Here is a 20,083-nt window from a genome sequence, read left to right on the forward strand (position 1 = left end):
ACAGTGACAGCCACACAGCCCAGCCCACAGCCCTGGGGAGGCCTGGGTGCAGCCAGGGCCTGAGCTCCGAGGACCCCGCTGCTCTCAGACCAGGCTCCTTCTTCTCATAAGTGGTGTGGCCCTGGACAAGCATATGCCCCTCAGGGTTTCCCCAGTCTCTCCATCTGCAGAGTGGGGGTCATTCTCCCATCTGTTTCCTAGGTCTGTCGGCCTACGAGCAGCTCCATGCCTCTCCACCTGGGGCCGATATCACGTGGAGCTTGTGCGCTGAGACTTCAGAAAGAAAGACGCCATCCAGGGCTGACACAGCACAGAATGGGGCAGAACGAGGCCTGGATGCGCCGTGGTACCCAGGAAAAGGCACTCCCCCTCCTGACTGTTTTGAGACCCCGCATGCAAGTTGGAGGACCGAAAGGAAGACTCGAAGGTCTCCCTCTCTTATAGAAAAGAGTAGCCAACTTTCTGGTCCTCTGTTTCCATTGAGATTCTGTTCAAGTGTCCCAGCTCGGCTTCTGCGGGTGGCTGAGCTTCTAATGGCTCCCTGCGTTCTTGTCTTTTCCTCTCCAAACCTTCCGTCCTTTTCCCCCTTCTGGGGTGGATGGGCGCTGTCATTGCTTCTACCTTCGAGACAGATTGATGAAAAGTCTGGACCATCGACTCCTTTCCTCTCTTTGGTTCCGTGTCTCTCTCTGGCTGTGTCCCTCTCTTTTCCTTTCTCGATTCAGTCTGTGCCTTCCTCTTTCTCTCTCGTGTGTGGATGGATGGATGCTAGGAATGCCCATGTATATGATTAGATGAGGGTTATGTTTTAGGGATAGGTTAGAGGGAGAGAAAGGCTTTAGGTCGGAGTTGGTCATGGGGGAAGGGTCAAGGGTGGTGGTGGTGTTTCTTGGAATCTGAGTGCTGTGCATTCTTCGTCTCTTTCCATATGAACCCCTTCTCAGATACACCACTTGCAAGGAGTCTCTCATGTTCGGTTTCCTATCTTTTGCATTTGTGAATGCTTAGCTTCTCTGTTGTGAAGAGGTTCCATTGGATGGAAACCCATTGGTGTACTTGGTTTCCCTCTTCCCCTTACTTGAAGAGACCCATTTCTACCTCCGCCCAGCAAATGGCAAGGAGACTCTGATGTTAAGGAGCCTTTGACCTACGCTTCTTTCTAGCTATCTCATGACATCAGTCTTTAGGGTGAGGTTTTTCCCCGATATTGAGGTGGTGTGAGATCAAAACCAATAGCGTTCTTCAGATGTAGCTGTCTGGTTTTCCCATGGACATTGATTGAAGAGGCTTTCTTGTTCCCATTTGGATATTCTCCCCTTCTGTGTCAGAGATGAGTTGACCATGGATGCCGGGGTTTGTTTCTGGACCCTCAACTTTATTCCATCGATCTGGATCTGTGTGTGTTGTTGTATTCCCAATAGCATACCGTCCTGCTGCTGCCGCTGCGGCTAAGTCACTTCAGTCGTGTCTGACTCTGCGCGACCCCATGGCCTGCAGCCTACCAGGCTCCTCCGTCCAGGGCATTTTCCAGGCAAGAGTACTGGAGTGGGTCGCCATCGCCTTCTCCAATACTCTCCTGAGGATCCTAGTTTGGTCGTCTAATTTCCTTTCACACAACCTTGGATGTCCGTATCGGGGCTTTTTCGTCGGATTGTATTGACAATTTAGGCTCTTTTCTGTTTCCGTAACCCCTTTTGCAATTCTTTGTTCGGTGCGAAAATGCATTGGCATTTTGGGAGGAATAGCATCGAAGCTGTGGATTGCCTTGTGGGGCTGTGACATCATTTTCCCAATAGGAATTCTTTCAAGCCCTGAGCACAGCTTCTCTTTCCAGTGATTGGTGTGGGCTTGATCTTCTTTCTTCCATCTCTCGCCGTTTTGTGAGAACAGGTCCTTCCTTCCCTTCTGGGTTAGATGGACTCGTGGGTATCACTTCAGTGAATGGCATTGTCAGTGGGGGTGATAATTCCCTTCTCATTGGAAGACTTTGCTGTGAGTATTAGAAGTGCAAGTGATTTCTCTTCCCCTTCCTCCCTGTCCATCTCTCAGAGCCACCGGGAAACAGAGGCCTCATCCAGGGTCACACAGGCCTGAGGGAGTGCAACTAGACTGTTGTTTCTTCAGGCCCTCAGTGCTGGACATCATCCGGGATACTCTGTGTGTGTCTTCCTCAGTCTGGTGTCCCTTCAGACCTTTCCCTAGTTTTCACAGGCTTGTTGTGTTGGTGTTCTTTGTCTGTTTGGAGACACGTCCTTGAGAAGCTTTGTGTTTCCACTCATTCGTCTCGCGATGTATGACCTGTCTTTTGCTTTTGTAATGAGGTCTTGCCCACAGTAGATATCTTTGATTTTGCAAAGTGCACTGTATTCTCTGGGTTGTTTTGTGGACTGCCTTTTAGTTTTGTGTGTGAAGACTCAAAGCACGTGTCCGGTTTCTGCTCATTGTTCTTCTAGATTTGTGACAAGTTTTCATGGAAACTTTGTCTAGGGATAACTGGAAGTGAACTCGGTGTAAGGTGTCAAGCCTCCATCTCCATTCATGTCATGCCCTGCAGTTTCCAATTCCCTGTTCCTGAGTGGTTTTGGAGACCTTGTGGGAAGTTTGGTTGCATCGGAGTTTGCATTTCCACCTTGAGTAGATAGATTCACACTGTTCTGCCCTCAGGGACACTGTCAAGGGGGAGTGAGGAGCAGCCTGCACTTCCAGCAGTGACCACACGGTGGGGCGAGTGCTGCTCTCCCCTCTGGGAGCCCCAGGCCACAGGCATCCCAGTGAGGAGCCAGCTCTGTGCTCAGCTGAAAGGAGTTAGTCTCTCAGGAGCCTCTGAGCCCTTGCCTTTGGATCACCCAGGGTGGGCATTTACTGTGACAGAAAAAAATTGCCCTGAATTCCATGGACGGAAGAGCCTGGCTGTGTAGAGTTCGTGAGTTGCCGTGAATCAGACACAACTGAGGACACAAAAACTCAATAGACTAAAACACTTTTTGGGGGTGGGGGGAGTGAAAGGGGGTGATGTGGGGTTTTTTGTCTTATATAATAGCCAAGGGAAATCTAGTTTAAACCTAAATTCACATAGATGGGAAAGGTATAGCTCTCCGTCACCCTATTAAAAAAAAAAAAAAAAACGACTTAACTTTTCTGAAAGTTTATTTAGTAGCTTCCTTGAGCAGTTCATTGTGAAGCATTTTTTTTTTTTTTCTGTGACATTGGCCTCATTAAAAAGTACGGTTTGCCTTTACTGGATAATTTTGTTCATTGGTTTGTTAGGGAATCTTGGTAATATTTGAGTTTCCTGGGGAGCATGGTCACATGACCTGGCCCTGGCCAATCGGTGCGTTCCACCTCCCTGGCCACTGTGATTGGCTCCGGACTGGGGCAGTGCCCAATCGGGGCCCAGGGCCGGGCCTGACGTTGGAAGCCAGGGGAAGACGAGCTCTCGTCCTGCTGGGGTAGGGGAAGGGGTGGGGCCGGGGGAGGTCAGGCTCCAGCAGTGGGAGGGGCTTGAGGTCCGCCTGCGGCAGTTGGTGACCTTCCTGCTCCCCTCAGGGCAGAGCCGCCGGCCTGAGAATGAGGGCGCTGCTGAGCCCAGGGGCTGGGATGGCCCGTTGCTGCTGTGGTCCCAGAGCTCCACCCGAGACCTGAGGGAGGCCGTCTGCCCGTGAGTCCTCTCCCGCTTGTCTGTCAGCTTGTTTGAAGCATGCTGGGTTTTCTGCCCAGCTGGCTAAGGGGAGTCCCTGGAAATGCAAGGGTGTGGGTTTTGGCAGACTTCAGGGAAGACATGCCAGATGAGCCTGGGAGACTCCAGCTTAATCTGGATTCAGGAGATATCTCTTCGGGCCAGCTAGTAATTGTAGGATAAGCCTAATGAGTCTTCACAGGATGAAGAGAGTAACGTGCCAAGGTAGCAATCGATGTCCTCCTTCGAGAGGATGAAGCTGGTGCTCAGAGAAGGGGGGAACTTGGCCACAGCAAGGAGGTGTGCACCCAGACAGAACCCCCAGATCCGGCCATTTGAGCTCAGGGAGGCCACTGGTGTGGCTTGTCCCTGTGGCAGGGGCCGAGGCACGCAGCCCACCCTGATTCCTGCGGGGGCCTGACTTGGGAAGTGCCATCTGGTAGCTTTGAGACTCACCAAACCAAATTGCACTGGAGAGGGGAAGGACACCTTCCTTCATCCACCCCCCACCCCCGCCGGATTCCCACATACCCTGACCCCTTTCTCTGGATTTCGGAGCCATTTCCAGAGTCCCGCTCATATGACCTCATTCGAAGTGCACTGTGGACGAGCTGCCATCTGCAGCTGCTACCACAGCAGCCAAGGGCTTTAGCTCCCGAGTACCTCCCTTCCTTTGGAACTTGGGGGCCCTCTACTCCCCACTTGCACACCACAGACCTTTGCTGAGGATTGTGGGGACCCTCACTCAGTTTGCAGCACGTTGTAGCCATCCCTGTCCTCTCAATACCTCCCTTGCCACTCAGCTTGTGAGCTCCTTTGGAGCAGCGTGGCCCACCTGGCTGCAACGGAAGAGACACAGCTGACAGGGAAACAACAGCTTAGATCTGACAGCCGGAAAGCTCTGTCAAAAGGGACCTCCCTCTTCACACCGTAGAGGCTGTAGGAGCCGCCAGGGTTTGGGAACCAGTGCTGGGGCCAAAATGACTCCACAGCTGTTTTCCTTCCTGGGGAGGGTTCTGGCTCCAGTGGGAATGGCTCAAGTCTCCTAAGGTTCTGAAAGCCCACTGTGTGCAGATTCACGGTACACAGAGAGGAGAAGGTGGAGTCCTGCCCTGGAGGTGGGCACAGCTCACGGATGAGCCAGGCAGGCAGGCAGGCAGGCAGGGCATGAGAACACCTGAGCTGCCTTCATGAGTGAACGGTGTGGGGGCAGAGGAAGAGAAGCCGGTCTGCTCCCTCATGTGGTGCCCAGGGCAGGTTGTCCCCAGAGGAAACCCTTACGACGGTGAGGACTATCACTGCTGTTTCCCAAGGGGTTCCGTCGGTGCGTGTCTTCCCCGGAGCGGTCAGGCCGTCTCTAAAGTACACTGGCCATGGGCATTGCCTCTCCTTGGAACTTCCCATGTGTTTCTCTTTTTTATGGAACAGTGATTTTTCTAGAGGGGTTCTGGGCCACAAGGTTGTTGGGTCATTTTCTAGCCTTCTGTCGTGAAGAACGCTTTCCTGGGCGTTGGGGTGGTTTGTTGTTCCAGCTCCCTTTCCTGGCTTCTTTTGGGAGCTGGTGCAACAAGAGGAGCTCAGCCTCTGCCTTCTGGCTGAGATGTCACCCTTCAAACAGCAATGCCTGCCTGGAGATAATGATGGCATTTGCCAAAAGGGCTTCGTTTGGCACATGATATCTTGAAAGGACGTACACCGTCCTTTCAGCTATCAAAGGCTAGTTCAAATGACATAAAAATGAGAACTCTCCAATGGAGTCTTACAGTAGGTGGAGAGTCCGAAAAAAACTCCTTCAGTCATTTCACTGAGAGTCATTGATTGGGGACACCAAGAATATAGGAAGGAATGCAGAAAGAAAAGGTGAAGTTGTGTTCAGGATCGGGGGGAGGGATGAACAGGGCGTGCTTGCCTTGAATCCAGGCTTTGTTGGGGGGTGGGGCATAAAGATCGAACGGGTCTGAAACTACAAAGTGGTGATGGTAACACAGTATCACCAGAGTTACACAACAGTGTTCCCAAATTGCAACAATGATGAAAAAGTTTACTAATCCCAACTTAACCAAGAGAAATACAGGAAACCATACAAAAAATGAAACATCACCAGAAAGGTGGAAACAAACCAAATGCAAAGCAGTTCAGGGGAAAGGAACTCCATGTCCCCTGGGGGCAGACGGAGTTGCCGGCCTCCACGGTGAGCAGACAGGGATGGAGGCTGCAGAGCCGACCGCTCCCCTGGACGTGGTGTTTCCGGCAAGGGCTCTGGGTCTCTGTCCAGAGCGGGGGCTCGTTCTTCCTGCAGGGGCGGGTGAGTCATCGTCGGCGTCTGGGTGTTGCGCGGGAGCCAGGGCAGGCTCTCCCTGCCGAGGCGGTGACTCCTCCTCTGCCTCGGGTTCTCCTGCCAAAGCCCGAGCAGGTACAGGTGCACGTGGAGGTGGAGGTTCTGGCTGAGGGGGTGGGACATCAGTGCCTGGGGCTGGGGGTCCTGCAGGCACGGAGATCCGATCTGCCCGGTGTGCTGGCCAGTACCCAGCTGGCCTGGTGTCTCTGCGAGGGCAAGTCTCGGTTCTCCATCTGGCCTCGGTGGATCCCTGGGTCCTGCACCTGGAGCCACCACCTCTGTAGGGACAGGTCTGGGAAGTAGAGCCTGGTTCCAGTTGGAGGCCAGTGCTAGAGCCGGGGGAGAAGCAAAGTTTGCCCACAGGCCAGCCTTGGCATGTGCGTATCCCGGGACAGAAAGCTTCCAAGAGATTCCCAAAGAATACCCCGGGTCGGATGTCTTTTGGGACTGAAGTGTGCAAGATGGGGGTGGGGGTGTGAGGCCAGCGCTTGCTGCAGGCCCAGCAGCATCTTTCGGGGACTCGTCCCTGTGTAGCTCAGCACCCCCTCCCCACACACTCCCGTGCACCAGCCCCAGCGTCCTCACCTCTGTGCTCTGGCGTGCTGGGCTCCAGGTCCTCCTGCTGCCTCAGAGGCCGGGGTTCTCGGGACTCTGGGTCGGAGCCGGGTGTGCTGAGCTCCGTGGCAGCCTCAGACTGGGCCGCCGGGTGTATCCTGGGTGGTGTCTCGGCAGCAGGCCTTCCCCGCCTCCGCTTCGCCCCCGGTGGGGCTGATGCCTCCGTGGGCACGCTCACCTGGAGCCTGCACTGGGCCTCACGGGCGGGGGGGTGGTGCTCCGACCCCTCCCTCCGGGAGGTGGACGGGGTGTCCCCGTCCTCGGCCTCATCACGTGGGAAGCTCTGCAACGACAGTGACCGTCAGCCAGCCGTGCTGGGAGTTTTCCGAGCTGGGCCTGCCCAGTGGAGCCGCTGCTTCTGCCTGCTCGAACTTCTCTTCCCAGAAGGGTCAGAGACGTGTGTCTGCTCAGATCCCCACCCGGGAGGAAAGAGACCCACCTGAGGGTGTGAGGTCAGCCTGGGCGGCCGGCGCTGCCCGCACTCTCCCCATCCCACCCAGCCTGCTCTCCCCTGGGGTGTGGACACAACTTGTCCACAGGCTTCTGACCCCACATCCGCCTGGGCTTCCTTGAGGGAGACACACCCCGAGAAACCCGCATCCACACACACAGGCAAAGGACCCGGTGTTTCCGGGTGGCATGGGAGAGGTGGCCTGGCCCCGCCTGGGGCTCCCCGTGTTACCTTTCTGTTTCTCCGGGCAAAGGGCCAGAGGCCTCTCGGGGGTGCCCTGAGCCAACGTCGACAGGGTGCCCACGCACACTGCCTGTGAGCTTTCCTGAGGCCCCGGCCTCTGGGCAGGGGCAAACAGCAGAACATCCTGGCAGCAAGTGATCTGGCTGGGGGCTCCTCTCCGCTCTGGAGGCCTGGATACCCGGGTTGCGGGTTCTGTTGGGTTCTGTTGCTGGCAGGTCACATCATTTCCTGGGGTTCGTGCTGAGGTCCCTTCCCCAAAACTTCCCAAGGGAATCTCTGGGTTTCTGACTGCTCGACCACCCCCCTTAGGCCATGTGCAGGCACAGTGACAGCCACACAGCCCAGCCCACAGCCCTGGGGAGGCCTGGGTGCAGCCAGGGCCTGAGCTCCGAGGACCCCGCTGCTCTCAGACCAGGCTCCTTCTTCTCATAAGTGGTGTGGCCCTGGACAAGCATATGCCCCTCAGGGTTTCCCCAGTCTCTCCATCTGCAGAGTGGGGGTCATTCTCCCATCTGTTTCCTAGGTCTGTCGGCCTACGAGCAGCTCCATGCCTCTCCACCTGGGGCCGATATCACGTGGAGCTTGTGCGCTGAGACTTCAGAAAGAAAGACGCCATCCAGGGCTGACACAGCACAGAATGGGGCAGAACGAGGCCTGGATGCGCCGTGGTACCCAGGAAAAGGCACTCCCCCTCCTGACTGTTTTGAGACCCCGCATGCAAGTTGGAGGACCGAAAGGAAGACTCGAAGGTCTCCCTCTCTTATAGAAAAGAGTAGCCAACTTTCTGGTCCTCTGTTTCCATTGAGATTCTGTTCAAGTGTCCCAGCTCGGCTTCTGCGGGTGGCTGAGCTTCTAATGGCTCCCTGCGTTCTTGTCTTTTCCTCTCCAAACCTTCCGTCCTTTTCCCCCTTCTGGGGTGGATGGGCGCTGTCATTGCTTCTACCTTCGAGACAGATTGATGAAAAGTCTGGACCATCGACTCCTTTCCTCTCTTTGGTTCCGTGTCTCTCTCTGGCTGTGTCCCTCTCTTTTCCTTTCTCGATTCAGTCTGTGCCTTCCTCTTTCTCTCTCGTGTGTGGATGGATGGATGCTAGGAATGCCCATGTATATGATTAGATGAGGGTTATGTTTTAGGGATAGGTTAGAGGGAGAGAAAGGCTTTAGGTCGGAGTTGGTCATGGGGGAAGGGTCAAGGGTGGTGGTGGTGTTTCTTGGAATCTGAGTGCTGTGCATTCTTCGTCTCTTTCCATATGAACCCCTTCTCAGATACACCACTTGCAAGGAGTCTCTCATGTTCCGTTTCCTATCTTTTGCATTTGTGAATGCTTAGCTTCTCTGTTGTGAAGAGGTTCCATTGGATGGAAACCCATTGGTGTACTTGGTTTCCCTCTTCCCCTTACTTGAAGAGACCCATTTCTACCTCCGCCCAGCAAATGGCAAGGAGACTCTGATGTTAAGGAGCCTTTGACCTACGCTTCTTTCTAGCTATCTCATGACATCAGTCTTTAGGGTGAGGTTTTTCCCCGATATTGAGGTGGTGTGAGATCAAAACCAATAGCGTTCTTCAGATGTAGCTGTCTGGTTTTCCCATGGACATTGATTGAAGAGGCTTTCTTGTTCCCATTTGGATATTCTCCCCTTCTGTGTCAGAGATGAGTTGACCATGGATGCCGGGGTTTGTTTCTGGACCCTCAACTTTATTCCATCGATCTGGATCTGTGTGTGTTGTTGTATTCCCAATAGCATACCGTCCTGCTGCTGCCGCTGCGGCTAAGTCACTTCAGTCGTGTCTGACTCTGCGCGACCCCATGGCCTGCAGCCTACCAGGCTCCTCCGTCCAGGGCATTTTCCAGGCAAGAGTACTGGAGTGGGTCGCCATCGCCTTCTCCAATACTCTCCTGAGGATCCTAGTTTGGTCGTCTAATTTCCTTTCACACAACCTTGGATGTCCGTATCGGGGCTTTTTCGTCGGATTGTATTGACAATTTAGGCTCTTTTCTGTTTCCGTAACCCCTTTTGCAATTCTTTGTTCGGTGCGAAAATGCATTGGCATTTTGGGAGGAATAGCATCGAAGCTGTGGATTGCCTTGTGGGGCTGTGACATCATTTTCCCAATAGGAATTCTTTCAAGCCCTGAGCACAGCTTCTCTTTCCAGTGATTGGTGTGGGCTTGATCTTCTTTCTTCCATCTCTCGCCGTTTTGTGAGAACAGGTCCTTCCTTCCCTTCTGGGTTAGATGGACTCGTGGGTATCACTTCAGTGAATGGCATTGTCAGTGGGGGTGATAATTCCCTTCTCATTGGAAGACTTTGCTGTGAGTATTAGAAGTGCAAGTGATTTCTCTTCCCCTTCCTCCCTGTCCATCTCTCAGAGCCACCGGGAAACAGAGGCCTCATCCAGGGTCACACAGGCCTGAGGGAGTGCAACTAGACTGTTGTTTCTTCAGGCCCTCAGTGCTGGACATCATCCGGGATACTCTGTGTGTGTCTTCCTCAGTCTGGTGTCCCTTCAGACCTTTCCCTAGTTTTCACAGGCTTGTTGTGTTGGTGTTCTTTGTCTGTTTGGAGACACGTCCTTGAGAAGCTTTGTGTTTCCACTCATTCGTCTCGCGATGTATGACCTGTCTTTTGCTTTTGTAATGAGGTCTTTCCCACAGTAGATATCTTTGATTTTGCAAAGTGCACTGTATTCTCTGGGTTGTTTTGTGGACTGCCTTTTAGTTTTGTGTGTGAAGACTCAAAGCACGTGTCCGGTTTCTGCTCATTGTTCTTCTAGATTTGTGACAAGTTTTCATGGAAACTTTGTCTAGGGATAACTGGAAGTGAACTCGGTGTAAGGTGTCAAGCCTCCATCTCCATTCATGTCATGCCCTGCAGTTTCCAATTCCCTGTTCCTGAGTGGTTTTGGAGACCTTGTGGGAAGTTTGGTTGCATCGGAGTTTGCATTTCCACCTTGAGTAGATAGATTCACACTGTTCTGCCCTCAGGGACACTGTCAAGGGGGAGTGAGGAGCAGCCTGCACTTCCAGCAGTGACCACACGGTGGGGCGAGTGCTGCTCTCCCCTCTGGGAGCCCCAGGCCACAGGCATCCCAGTGAGGAGCCAGCTCTGTGCTCAGCTGAAAGGAGTTAGTCTCTCAGGAGCCTCTGAGCCCTTGCCTTTGGATCACCCAGGGTGGGCATTTACTGTGACAGAAAAAAATTGCCCTGAATTCCATGGACGGAAGAGCCTGGCTGTGTAGAGTTCGTGAGTTGCCGTGAATCAGACACAACTGAGGACACAAAAACTCAATAGACTAAAACACTTTTTGGGGGTGGGGGGAGTGAAAGGGGGTGATGTGGGGTTTTTTGTCTTATATAATAGCCAAGGGAAATCTAGTTTAAACCTAAATTCACATAGATGGGAAAGGTATAGCTCTCCGTCACCCTATTAAAAAAAAAAAAAAAAACGACTTAACTTTTCTGAAAGTTTATTTAGTAGCTTCCTTGAGCAGTTCATTGTGAAGCATTTTTTTTTTTTTTCTGTGACATTGGCCTCATTAAAAAGTACGGTTTGCCTTTACTGGATAATTTTGTTCATTGGTTTGTTAGGGAATCTTGGTAATATTTGAGTTTCCTGGGGAGCATGGTCACATGACCTGGCCCTGGCCAATCGGTGCGTTCCACCTCCCTGGCCACTGTGATTGGCTCCGGACTGGGGCAGTGCCCAATCGGGGCCCAGGGCCGGGCCTGACGTTGGAAGCCAGGGGAAGACGAGCTCTCGTCCTGCTGGGGTAGGGGAAGGGGTGGGGCCGGGGGAGGTCAGGCTCCAGCAGTGGGAGGGGCTTGAGGTCCGCCTGCGGCAGTTGGTGACCTTCCTGCTCCCCTCAGGGCAGAGCCGCCGGCCTGAGAATGAGGGCGCTGCTGAGCCCAGGGGCTGGGATGGCCCGTTGCTGCTGTGGTCCCAGAGCTCCACCCGAGACCTGAGGGAGGCCGTCTGCCCGTGAGTCCTCTCCCGCTTGTCTGTCAGCTTGTTTGAAGCATGCTGGGTTTTCTGCCCAGCTGGCTAAGGGGAGTCCCTGGAAATGCAAGGGTGTGGGTTTTGGCAGACTTCAGGGAAGACATGCCAGATGAGCCTGGGAGACTCCAGCTTAATCTGGATTCAGGAGATATCTCTTCGGGCCAGCTAGTAATTGTAGGATAAGCCTAATGAGTCTTCACAGGATGAAGAGAGTAACGTGCCAAGGTAGCAATCGATGTCCTCCTTCGAGAGGATGAAGCTGGTGCTCAGAGAAGGGGGGAACTTGGCCACAGCAAGGAGGTGTGCACCCAGACAGAACCCCCAGATCCGGCCATTTGAGCTCAGGGAGGCCACTGGTGTGGCTTGTCCCTGTGGCAGGGGCCGAGGCACGCAGCCCACCCTGATTCCTGCGGGGGCCTGACTTGGGAAGTGCCATCTGGTAGCTTTGAGACTCACCAAACCAAATTGCACTGGAGAGGGGAAGGACACCTTCCTTCATCCACCCCCCACCCCCGCCGGATTCCCACATACCCTGACCCCTTTCTCTGGATTTCGGAGCCATTTCCAGAGTCCCGCTCATATGACCTCATTCGAAGTGCACTGTGGACGAGCTGCCATCTGCAGCTGCTACCACAGCAGCCAAGGGCTTTAGCTCCCGAGTACCTCCCTTCCTTTGGAACTTGGGGGCCCTCTACTCCCCACTTGCACACCACAGACCTTTGCTGAGGATTGTGGGGACCCTCACTCAGTTTGCAGCACGTTGTAGCCATCCCTGTCCTCTCAATACCTCCCTTGCCACTCAGCTTGTGAGCTCCTTTGGAGCAGCGTGGCCCACCTGGCTGCAACGGAAGAGACACAGCTGACAGGGAAACAACAGCTTAGATCTGACAGCCGGAAAGCTCTGTCAAAAGGGACCTCCCTCTTCACACCGTAGAGGCTGTAGGAGCCGCCAGGGTTTGGGAACCAGTGCTGGGGCCAAAATGACTCCACAGCTGTTTTCCTTCCTGGGGAGGGTTCTGGCTCCAGTGGGAATGGCTCAAGTCTCCTAAGGTTCTGAAAGCCCACTGTGTGCAGATTCACGGTACACAGAGAGGAGAAGGTGGAGTCCTGCCCTGGAGGTGGGCACAGCTCACGGATGAGCCAGGCAGGCAGGCAGGCAGGCAGGGCATGAGAACACCTGAGCTGCCTTCATGAGTGAACGGTGTGGGGGCAGAGGAAGAGAAGCCGGTCTGCTCCCTCATGTGGTGCCCAGGGCAGGTTGTCCCCAGAGGAAACCCTTACGACGGTGAGGACTATCACTGCTGTTTCCCAAGGGGTTCCGTCGGTGCGTGTCTTCCCCGGAGCGGTCAGGCCGTCTCTAAAGTACACTGGCCATGGGCATTGCCTCTCCTTGGAACTTCCCATGTGTTTCTCTTTTTTATGGAACAGTGATTTTTCTAGAGGGGTTCTGGGCCACAAGGTTGTTGGGTCATTTTCTAGCCTTCTGTCGTGAAGAACGCTTTCCTGGGCGTTGGGGTGGTTTGTTGTTCCAGCTCCCTTTCCTGGCTTCTTTTGGGAGCTGGTGCAACAAGAGGAGCTCAGCCTCTGCCTTCTGGCTGAGATGTCACCCTTCAAACAGCAATGCCTGCCTGGAGATAATGATGGCATTTGCCAAAAGGGCTTCGTTTGGCACATGATATCTTGAAAGGACATACACCGTCCTTTCAGCTATCAAAGGCTAGTTCAAATGACATAAAAATGAGAACTCTCCAATGGAGTCTTACAGTAGGTGGAGAGTCCGAAAAAAACTCCTTCAGTCATTTCACTGAGAGTCATTGATTGGGGACACCAAGAATATAGGAAGGAATGCAGAAAGAAAAGGTGAAGTTGTGTTCAGGATCGGGGGGAGGGATGAACAGGGCGTGCTTGCCTTGAATCCAGGCTTTGTTGGGGGGTGGGGCATAAAGATCGAACGGGTCTGAAACTACAAAGTGGTGATGGTAACACAGTATCACCAGAGTTACACAACAGTGTTCCCAAATTGCAACAATGATGAAAAAGTTTACTAATCCCAACTTAACCAAGAGAAATACAGGAAACCATACAAAAAATGAAACATCACCAGAAAGGTGGAAACAAACCAAATGCAAAGCAGTTCAGGGGAAAGGAACTCCATGTCCCCTGGGGGCAGACGGAGTTGCCGGCCTCCACGGTGAGCAGACAGGGATGGAGGCTGCAGAGCCGACCGCTCCCCTGGACGTGGTGTTTCCGGCAAGGGCTCTGGGTCTCTGTCCAGAGCGGGGGCTCGTTCTTCCTGCAGGGGCGGGTGAGTCATCGTCGGCGTCTGGGTGTTGCGCGGGAGCCAGGGCAGGCTCTCCCTGCCGAGGCGGTGACTCCTCCTCTGCCTCGGGTTCTCCTGCCAAAGCCCGAGCAGGTACAGGTGCACGTGGAGGTGGAGGTTCTGGCTGAGGGGGTGGGACATCAGTGCCTGGGGCTGGGGGTCCTGCAGGCACGGAGATCCGATCTGCCCGGTGTGCTGGCCAGTACCCAGCTGGCCTGGTGTCTCTGCGAGGGCAAGTCTCGGTTCTCCATCTGGCCTCGGTGGATCCCTGGGTCCTGCACCTGGAGCCACCACCTCTGTAGGGACAGGTCTGGGAAGTAGAGCCTGGTTCCAGTTGGAGGCCAGTGCTAGAGCCGGGGGAGAAGCAAAGTTTGCCCACAGGCCAGCCTTGGCATGTGCGTATCCCGGGACAGAAAGCTTCCAAGAGATTCCCAAAGAATACCCCGGGTCGGATGTCTTTTGGGACTGAAGTGTGCAAGATGGGGGTGGGGGTGTGAGGCCAGCGCTTGCTGCAGGCCCAGCAGCATCTTTCGGGGACTCGTCCCTGTGTAGCTCAGCACCCCCTCCCCACACACTCCCGTGCACCAGCCCCAGCGTCCTCACCTCTGTGCTCTGGCGTGCTGGGCTCCAGGTCCTCCTGCTGCCTCAGAGGCCGGGGTTCTCGGGACTCTGGGTCGGAGCCGGGTGTGCTGAGCTCCGTGGCAGCCTCAGACTGGGCCGCCGGGTGTATCCTGGGCGGTGTCTCGGCAGCAGGCCTTCCCCGCCTCCGCTTCGCCCCCGGTGGGGCTGATGCCTCCGTGGGCACGCTCACCTGGAGCCTGCACTGGGCCTCACGGGCGGGGGGGTGGTGCTCCGACCCCTCCCTCCGGGAGGTGGACGGGGTGTCCCCGTCCTCGGCCTCATCACGTGGGAAGCTCTGCAACGACAGTGACCGTCAGCCAGCCGTGCTGGGAGTTTTCCGAGCTGGGCCTGCCCAGTGGAGCCGCTGCTTCTGCCTGCTCGAACTTCTCTTCCCAGAAGGGTCAGAGACGTGTGTCTGCTCAGATCCCCACCCGGGAGGAAAGAGACCCACCTGAGGGTGTGAGGTCAGCCTGGGCGGCCGGCGCTGCCCGCACTCTCCCCATCCCACCCAGCCTGCTCTCCCCTGGGGTGTGGACACAACTTGTCCACAGGCTTCTGACCCCACATCCGCCTGGGCTTCCTTGAGGGAGACACACCCCGAGAAACCCGCATCCACACACACAGGCAAAGGACCCGGTGTTTCCGGGTGGCATGGGAGAGGTGGCCTGGCCCCGCCTGGGGCTCCCCGTGTTACCTTTCTGTTTCTCCGGGCAAAGGGCCAGAGGCCTCTCGGGGGTGCCCTGAGCCAACGTCGACAGGGTGCCCACGCACACTGCCTGTGAGCTTTCCTGAGGCCCCGGCCTCTGGGCAGGGGCAAACAGCAGAACATCCTGGCAGCAAGTGATCTGGCTGGGGGCTCCTCTCCGCTCTGGAGGCCTGGATACCCGGGTTGCGGGTTCTGTTGGGTTCTGTTGCCGGCAGGTGACATCATTTCCTGGGGTTCGTGCTGAGGTCCCTTCCCCAAAACTTCCCAAGGGAATCTCTGGGTTTCTGACTGCTCGACCACCCCCCTTAGGCCATGTGCAGGCACAGTGACAGCCACACAGCCCAGCCCACAGCCCTGGGGAGGCCTGGGTGCAGCCAGGGCCTGAGCTCCGAGGACCCCGCTGCTCTCAGACCAGGCTCCTTCTTCTCATAAGTGGTGTGGCCCTGGACAAGCATATGCCCCTCAGGGTTTCCCCAGTCTCTCCATCTGCAGAGTGGGGGTCATTCTCCCATCTGTTTCCTAGGTCTGTCGGCCTACGAGCAGCTCCATGCCTCTCCACCTGGGGCCGATATCACGTGGAGCTTGTGCGCTGAGACTTCAGAAAGAAAGACGCCATCCAGGGCTGACACAGCACAGAATGGGGCAGAACGAGGCCTGGATGCGCCGTGGTACCCAGGAAAAGGCACTCCCCCTCCTGACTGTTTTGAGACCCCGCATGCAAGTTGGAGGACCGAAAGGAAGACTCGAAGGTCTCCCTCTCTTATAGAAAAGAGTAGCCAACTTTCTGGTCCTCTGTTTCCATTGAGATTCTGTTCAAGTGTCCCAGCTCGGCTTCTGCGGGTGGCTGAGCTTCTAATGGCTCCCTGCGTTCTTGTCTTTTCCTCTCCAAACCTTCCGTCCTTTTCCCCCTTCTGGGGTGGATGGGCGCTGTCATTGCTTCTACCTTCGAGACAGATTGATGAAAAGTCTGGACCATCGACTCCTTTCCTCTCTTTGGTTCCGTGTCTCTCTCTGGCTGTGTCCCTCTCTTTTCCTTTCTCGATTCAGTCTGTGCCTTCCTCTTTCTCTCTCGTGTGTGGATGGATGGATGCTAGGAATGCCCATGTATATGATTAGATGAGGGTTATGTTTTAGGGATAGGTTAGAGGGAGAGAAAGGCTTTAGGTCGGAGTTGGTCATGGGGGAAGGGTCAAGGGTGGTGGTGGTGTTTCTTGGAATCTGAGTGCTGTGCATTCTTCGTCTCTTTCCATATGAACCCCTTCTCAGATACACCACTTGCAAGGAGTCTCTCATGTTCCGTTTCCTATCTTTTGCATTTGTGAATGCTTAGCTTCTCTGTTGTGAAGAGGTTCCATTGGATGGAAACCCATTGGTGTACTTGGTTTCCCTCTTCCCCTTACTTGAAGAGACCCATTTCTACCTCCGCCCAGCAAATGGCAAGGAGACTCTGATGTTAAGGAGCCTTTGACCTACGCTTCTTTCTAGCTATCTCATGACATCAGTCTTTAGGGTGAGGTTTTTCCCCGATATTGAGGTGGTGTGAGATCAAAACCAATAGCGTTCTTCAGATGTAGCTGTCTGGTTTTCCCATGGACATTGATTGAAGAGGCTTTCTTGTTCCCATTTGGGTATTCTCCCCTTCTGTGTCAGAGATGAGTTGACCATGGATGCCGGGGTTTGTTTCTGGACCCTCAACTTTATTCCATCGATCTGGATCTGTGTGTGTTGTTGTATTCCCAATAGCATACCGTCCTGCTGCTGCCGCTGCGGCTAAGTCACTTCAGTCGTGTCTGACTCTGCGCGACCCCATGGCCTGCAGCCTACCAGGCTCCTCCGTCCAGGGCATTTTCCAGGCAAGAGTACTGGAGTGGGTCACCATCGCCTTCTCCGATACTCTCCTGAGGATCCTAGTTTGGTCGTCTAATTTCCTTTCACACAACCTTGGATGTCCGTATCGGGGCTTTTTCGTCGGATTGTATTGACAATTTAGGCTCTTTTCTGTTTCCGTAACCCCTTTTGCAATTCTTTGTTCGGTGCGAAAATGCATTGGCATTTTGGGAGGAATAGCATCGAAGCTGTGGATTGCCTTGTGGGGCTGTGACATCATTTTCCCAATAGGAATTCTTTCAAGCCCTGAGCACAGCTTCTCTTTCCAGTGATTGGTGTGGGCTTGATCTTCTTTCTTCCATCTCTCGCCGTTTTGTGAGAACAGGTCCTTCCTTCCCTTCTGGGTTAGATGGACTCGTGGGTATCACTTCAGTGAATGGCATTGTCAGTGGGGGTGATAATTCCCTTCTCATTGGAAGACTTTGCTGTGAGTATTAGAAGTGCAAGTGATTTCTCTTCCCCTTCCTCCCTGTCCATCTCTCAGAGCCACCGGGAAACAGAGGCCTCATCCAGGGTCACACAGGCCTGAGGGAGTGCAACTAGACTGTTGTTTCTTCAGGCCCTCAGTGCTGGACATCATCCGGGATACTCTGTGTGTGTCTTCCTCAGTCTGGTGTCCCTTCAGACCTTTCCCTAGTTTTCACAGGCTTGTTGTGTTGGTGTTCTTTGTCTGTTTGGAGACACGTCCTTGAGAAGCTTTGTGTTTCCACTCATTCGTCTCGCGATGTATGACCTGTCTTTTGCTTTTGTAATGAGGTCTTTCCCACAGTAGATATCTTTGATTTTGCAAAGTCCACTGTATTCTCTGGGTTGTTTTGTGGACTGCCTTTTAGTTTTGTGTGTGAAGACTCAAAGCACGTGTCCGGTTTCTGCTCATTGTTCTTCTAGATTTGTGACAAGTTTTCATGGAAACTTTGTCTAGGGATAACTGGAAGTGAACTCGGTGTAAGGTGTCAAGCCTCCATCTCCATTCATGTCATGCCCTGCAGTTTCCAATTCCCTGTTCCTGAGTGGTTTTGGAGACCTTGTGGGAAGTTTGGTTGCTTCGGAGTTTGCATTTCCACCTTGAGTAGATAGATTCACACTGTTCTGCCCTCAGGGACACTGTCAAGGGGGAGTGAGGAGCAGCCTGCACTTCCAGCAGTGACCACACGGTGGGGCGAGTGCTGCTCTCCCCTCTGGGAGCCCCAGGCCACAGGCATCCCAGTGAGGAGCCAGCTCTGTGCTCAGCTGAAAGGAGTTAGTCTCTCAGGAGCCTCTGAGCCCTTGCCTTTGGATCACCCAGGGTGGGCATTTACTGTGACAGAAAAAAATTGCCCTGAATTCCATGGACGGAAGAGCCTGGCTGTGTAGAGTTCGTGAGTTGCCGTGAATCAGACACAACTGAGGACACAAAAACTCAATAGACTAAAACACTGTTTGGGGGTGGGGGGAGTGAAAGGGGGTGATGTGGGGTTTTTTGTCTTATATAATAGCCAAGGGAAATCTAGTTTAAACCTAAATTCACATAGATGGGAAAGGTATAGCTCTCCGTCACCCTATTAAAAAAAAAAAAAAAAAACGACTTAACTTTTCTGAAAGTTTATTTAGTAGCTTCCTTGAGCAGTTCATTGTGAAGCATTTTTTTTTTTTTTCTGTGACATTGGCCTCATTAAAAAGTACGGTTTGCCTTTACTGGATAATTTTGTTCATTGGTTTGTTAGGGAATCTTGGTAATATTTGAGTTTCCTGGGGAGCATGGTCACATGACCTGGCCCTGGCCAATCGGTGCGTTCCACCTCCCTGGCCACTGTGATTGGCTCCGGACTGGGGCAGTGCCCAATCGGGGCCCAGGGCCGGGCCTGACGTTGGAAGCCAGGGGAAGACGAGCTCTCGTCCTGCTGGGGTAGGGGAAGGGGTGGGGCCGGGGGAGGTCAGGCTCCAGCAGTGGGAGGGGCTTGAGGTCCGCCTGCGGCAGTTGGTGACCTTCCTGCTCCCCTCAGGGCAGAGCCGCCGGCCTGAGAATGAGGGCGCTGCTGAGCCCAGGGGCTGGGATGGCCCGTTGCTGCTGTGGTCCCAGAGCTCCACCCGAGACCTGAGGGAGGCCGTCTGCCCGTGAGTCCTCTCCCGCTTGTCTGTCAGCTTGTTTGAAGCATGCTGGGTTTTCTGCCCAGCTGGCTAAGGGGAGTCCCTGGAAATGCAAGGGTGTGGGTTTTGGCAGACTTCAGGGAAGACATGCCAGATGAGCCTGGGAGACTCCAGCTTAATCTGGATTCAGGAGATATCTCTTCGGGCCAGCTAGTAATTGTAGGATAAGCCTAATGAGTCTTCACAGGATGAAGAGAGTAACGTGCCAAGGTAGCAATCGATGTCCTCCTTCGAGAGGATGAAGCTGGTGCTCAGAGAAGGGGGGAACTTGGCCACAGCAAGGAGGTGTGCACCCAGACAGAACCCCCAGATCCGGCCATTTGAGCTCAGGGAGGCCACTGGTGTGGCTTGTCCCTGTGGCAGGGGCCGAGGCACGCAGCCCACCCTGATTCCTGCGGGGGCCTGACTTGGGAAGTGCCATCTGGTAGCTTTGAGACTCACCAAACCAAATTGCACTGGAGAGGGGAAGGACACCTTCCTTCATCCACCCCCCACCCCCGCCGGATTCCCACATACCCTGACCCCTTTCTCTGGATTTCGGAGCCATTTCCAGAGTCCCGCTCATATGACCTCATTCGAAGTGCACTGTGGACGAGCTGCCATCTGCAGCTGCTACCACAGCAGCCAAGGGCTTTAGCTCCCGAGTACCTCCCTTCCTTTGGAACTTGGGGGCCCTCTACTCCCCACTTGCACACCACAGACCTTTGCTGAGGATTGTGGGGACCCTCACTCAGTTTGCAGCACGTTGTAGCCATCCCTGTCCTCTCAATACCTCCCTTGCCACTCAGCTTGTGAGCTCCTTTGGAGCAGCGTGGCCCACCTGGCTGCAACGGAAGAGACACAGCTGACAGGGAAACAACAGCTTAGATCTGACAGCCGGAAAGCTCTGTCAAAAGGGACCTCCCTCTTCACACCGTAGAGGCTGTAGGAGCCGCCAGGGTTTGGGAACCAGTGCTGGGGCCAAAATGACTCCACAGCTGTTTTCCTTCCTGGGGAGGGTTCTGGCTCCAGTGGGAATGGCTCAAGTCTCCTAAGGTTCTGAAAGCCCACTGTGTGCAGATTCACGGTACACAGAGAGGAGAAGGTGGAGTCCTGCCCTGG

General features: G+C 54.4%; 2 protein-coding genes and 1 long non-coding RNA gene across 4 annotated transcripts; 1 reads left to right on the top strand and 2 right to left on the bottom strand.

The window, feature by feature from the left end:
* Nucleotides 1–201: 201 nt before the first annotated feature.
* On the top strand, nt 202–5,507 carry LOC145513993 (uncharacterized). Its single transcript, XR_014059797.1, has 2 exons — nt 202–427; nt 3,454–5,507. It is a non-coding gene; the product is annotated as an uncharacterized LOC145513993 (long non-coding RNA).
* A 187-nt stretch (nt 5,508–5,694) lies between these two features.
* Nucleotides 5,695–10,761, bottom strand: LOC145513981 (uncharacterized). Its single transcript, XM_081511073.1, has 3 exons — nt 7,312–10,761; nt 6,600–6,912; nt 5,695–6,343 (listed from the first exon to the last, which is right to left on the bottom strand). The coding sequence occupies exons 1-3, from the start codon at nt 7,444–7,446 to the stop codon at nt 5,721–5,723; spliced, it is 1,071 nt and encodes a 356-aa protein (XP_081367199.1). The 5' UTR covers nt 7,447–10,761; the 3' UTR covers nt 5,695–5,720.
* Nucleotides 10,762–13,341: 2,580 nt separating this feature from the next.
* On the bottom strand, nt 13,342–15,132 carry LOC145513929 (uncharacterized). Of its 2 annotated transcripts, none has more exons than XM_081510985.1 (3): nt 14,957–15,132; nt 14,245–14,557; nt 13,342–13,937 (listed from the first exon to the last, which is right to left on the bottom strand). In XM_081510985.1, the coding sequence occupies exons 1-3, from the start codon at nt 15,089–15,091 to the stop codon at nt 13,366–13,368; spliced, it is 1,020 nt and encodes a 339-aa protein (XP_081367111.1). In that variant the 5' UTR covers nt 15,092–15,132; the 3' UTR covers nt 13,342–13,365. The 2 variants fall into 2 exon arrangements, with proteins under 2 accessions (XP_081367111.1, XP_081367110.1); XM_081510984.1 differs by having other exon boundaries at nt 13,342–13,988.
* Between the last annotated feature and the right edge of the window lie 4,951 nt (nt 15,133–20,083).

Source organism: Giraffa tippelskirchi, chromosome 7 (assembly GCF_054371585.1).
Source record: "Giraffa tippelskirchi isolate mGirTip1 chromosome 7, T2T-mGirTip1v1.2.pri, whole genome shotgun sequence".
Classification (NCBI taxonomy): Eukaryota; Metazoa; Chordata; class Mammalia; order Artiodactyla; family Giraffidae; genus Giraffa; species Giraffa tippelskirchi.

Excerpts from the sequence above, each read along its gene's own strand:
- LOC145513929 (XM_081510984.1), bottom strand. The coding sequence starts at position 15,091 with ATGTTCTGCTGTTTGCCCCTGCCCAGAGGCCGGGGCCTCAGGAAAGCT. Across the intron at positions 14,558-14,956 it reads TTGCCCGGAGAAACAGAAAG|AGCTTCCCACGTGATGAGGC; the intron begins GTAACACGGGGA and ends CTGTCGTTGCAG. Across the intron at positions 13,989-14,244 it reads CAGCACGCCAGAGCACAGAG|CACTGGCCTCCAACTGGAAC; the intron begins GTGAGGACGCTG and ends CCCCGGCTCTAG.
- LOC145513981 (XM_081511073.1), bottom strand. The coding sequence starts at position 7,446 with ATGTTCTGCTGTTTGCCCCTGCCCAGAGGCCGGGGCCTCAGGAAAGCT. Across the intron at positions 6,913-7,311 it reads TTGCCCGGAGAAACAGAAAG|AGCTTCCCACGTGATGAGGC; the intron begins GTAACACGGGGA and ends CTGTCGTTGCAG. Across the intron at positions 6,344-6,599 it reads CAGCACGCCAGAGCACAGAG|CACTGGCCTCCAACTGGAAC; the intron begins GTGAGGACGCTG and ends CCCCGGCTCTAG.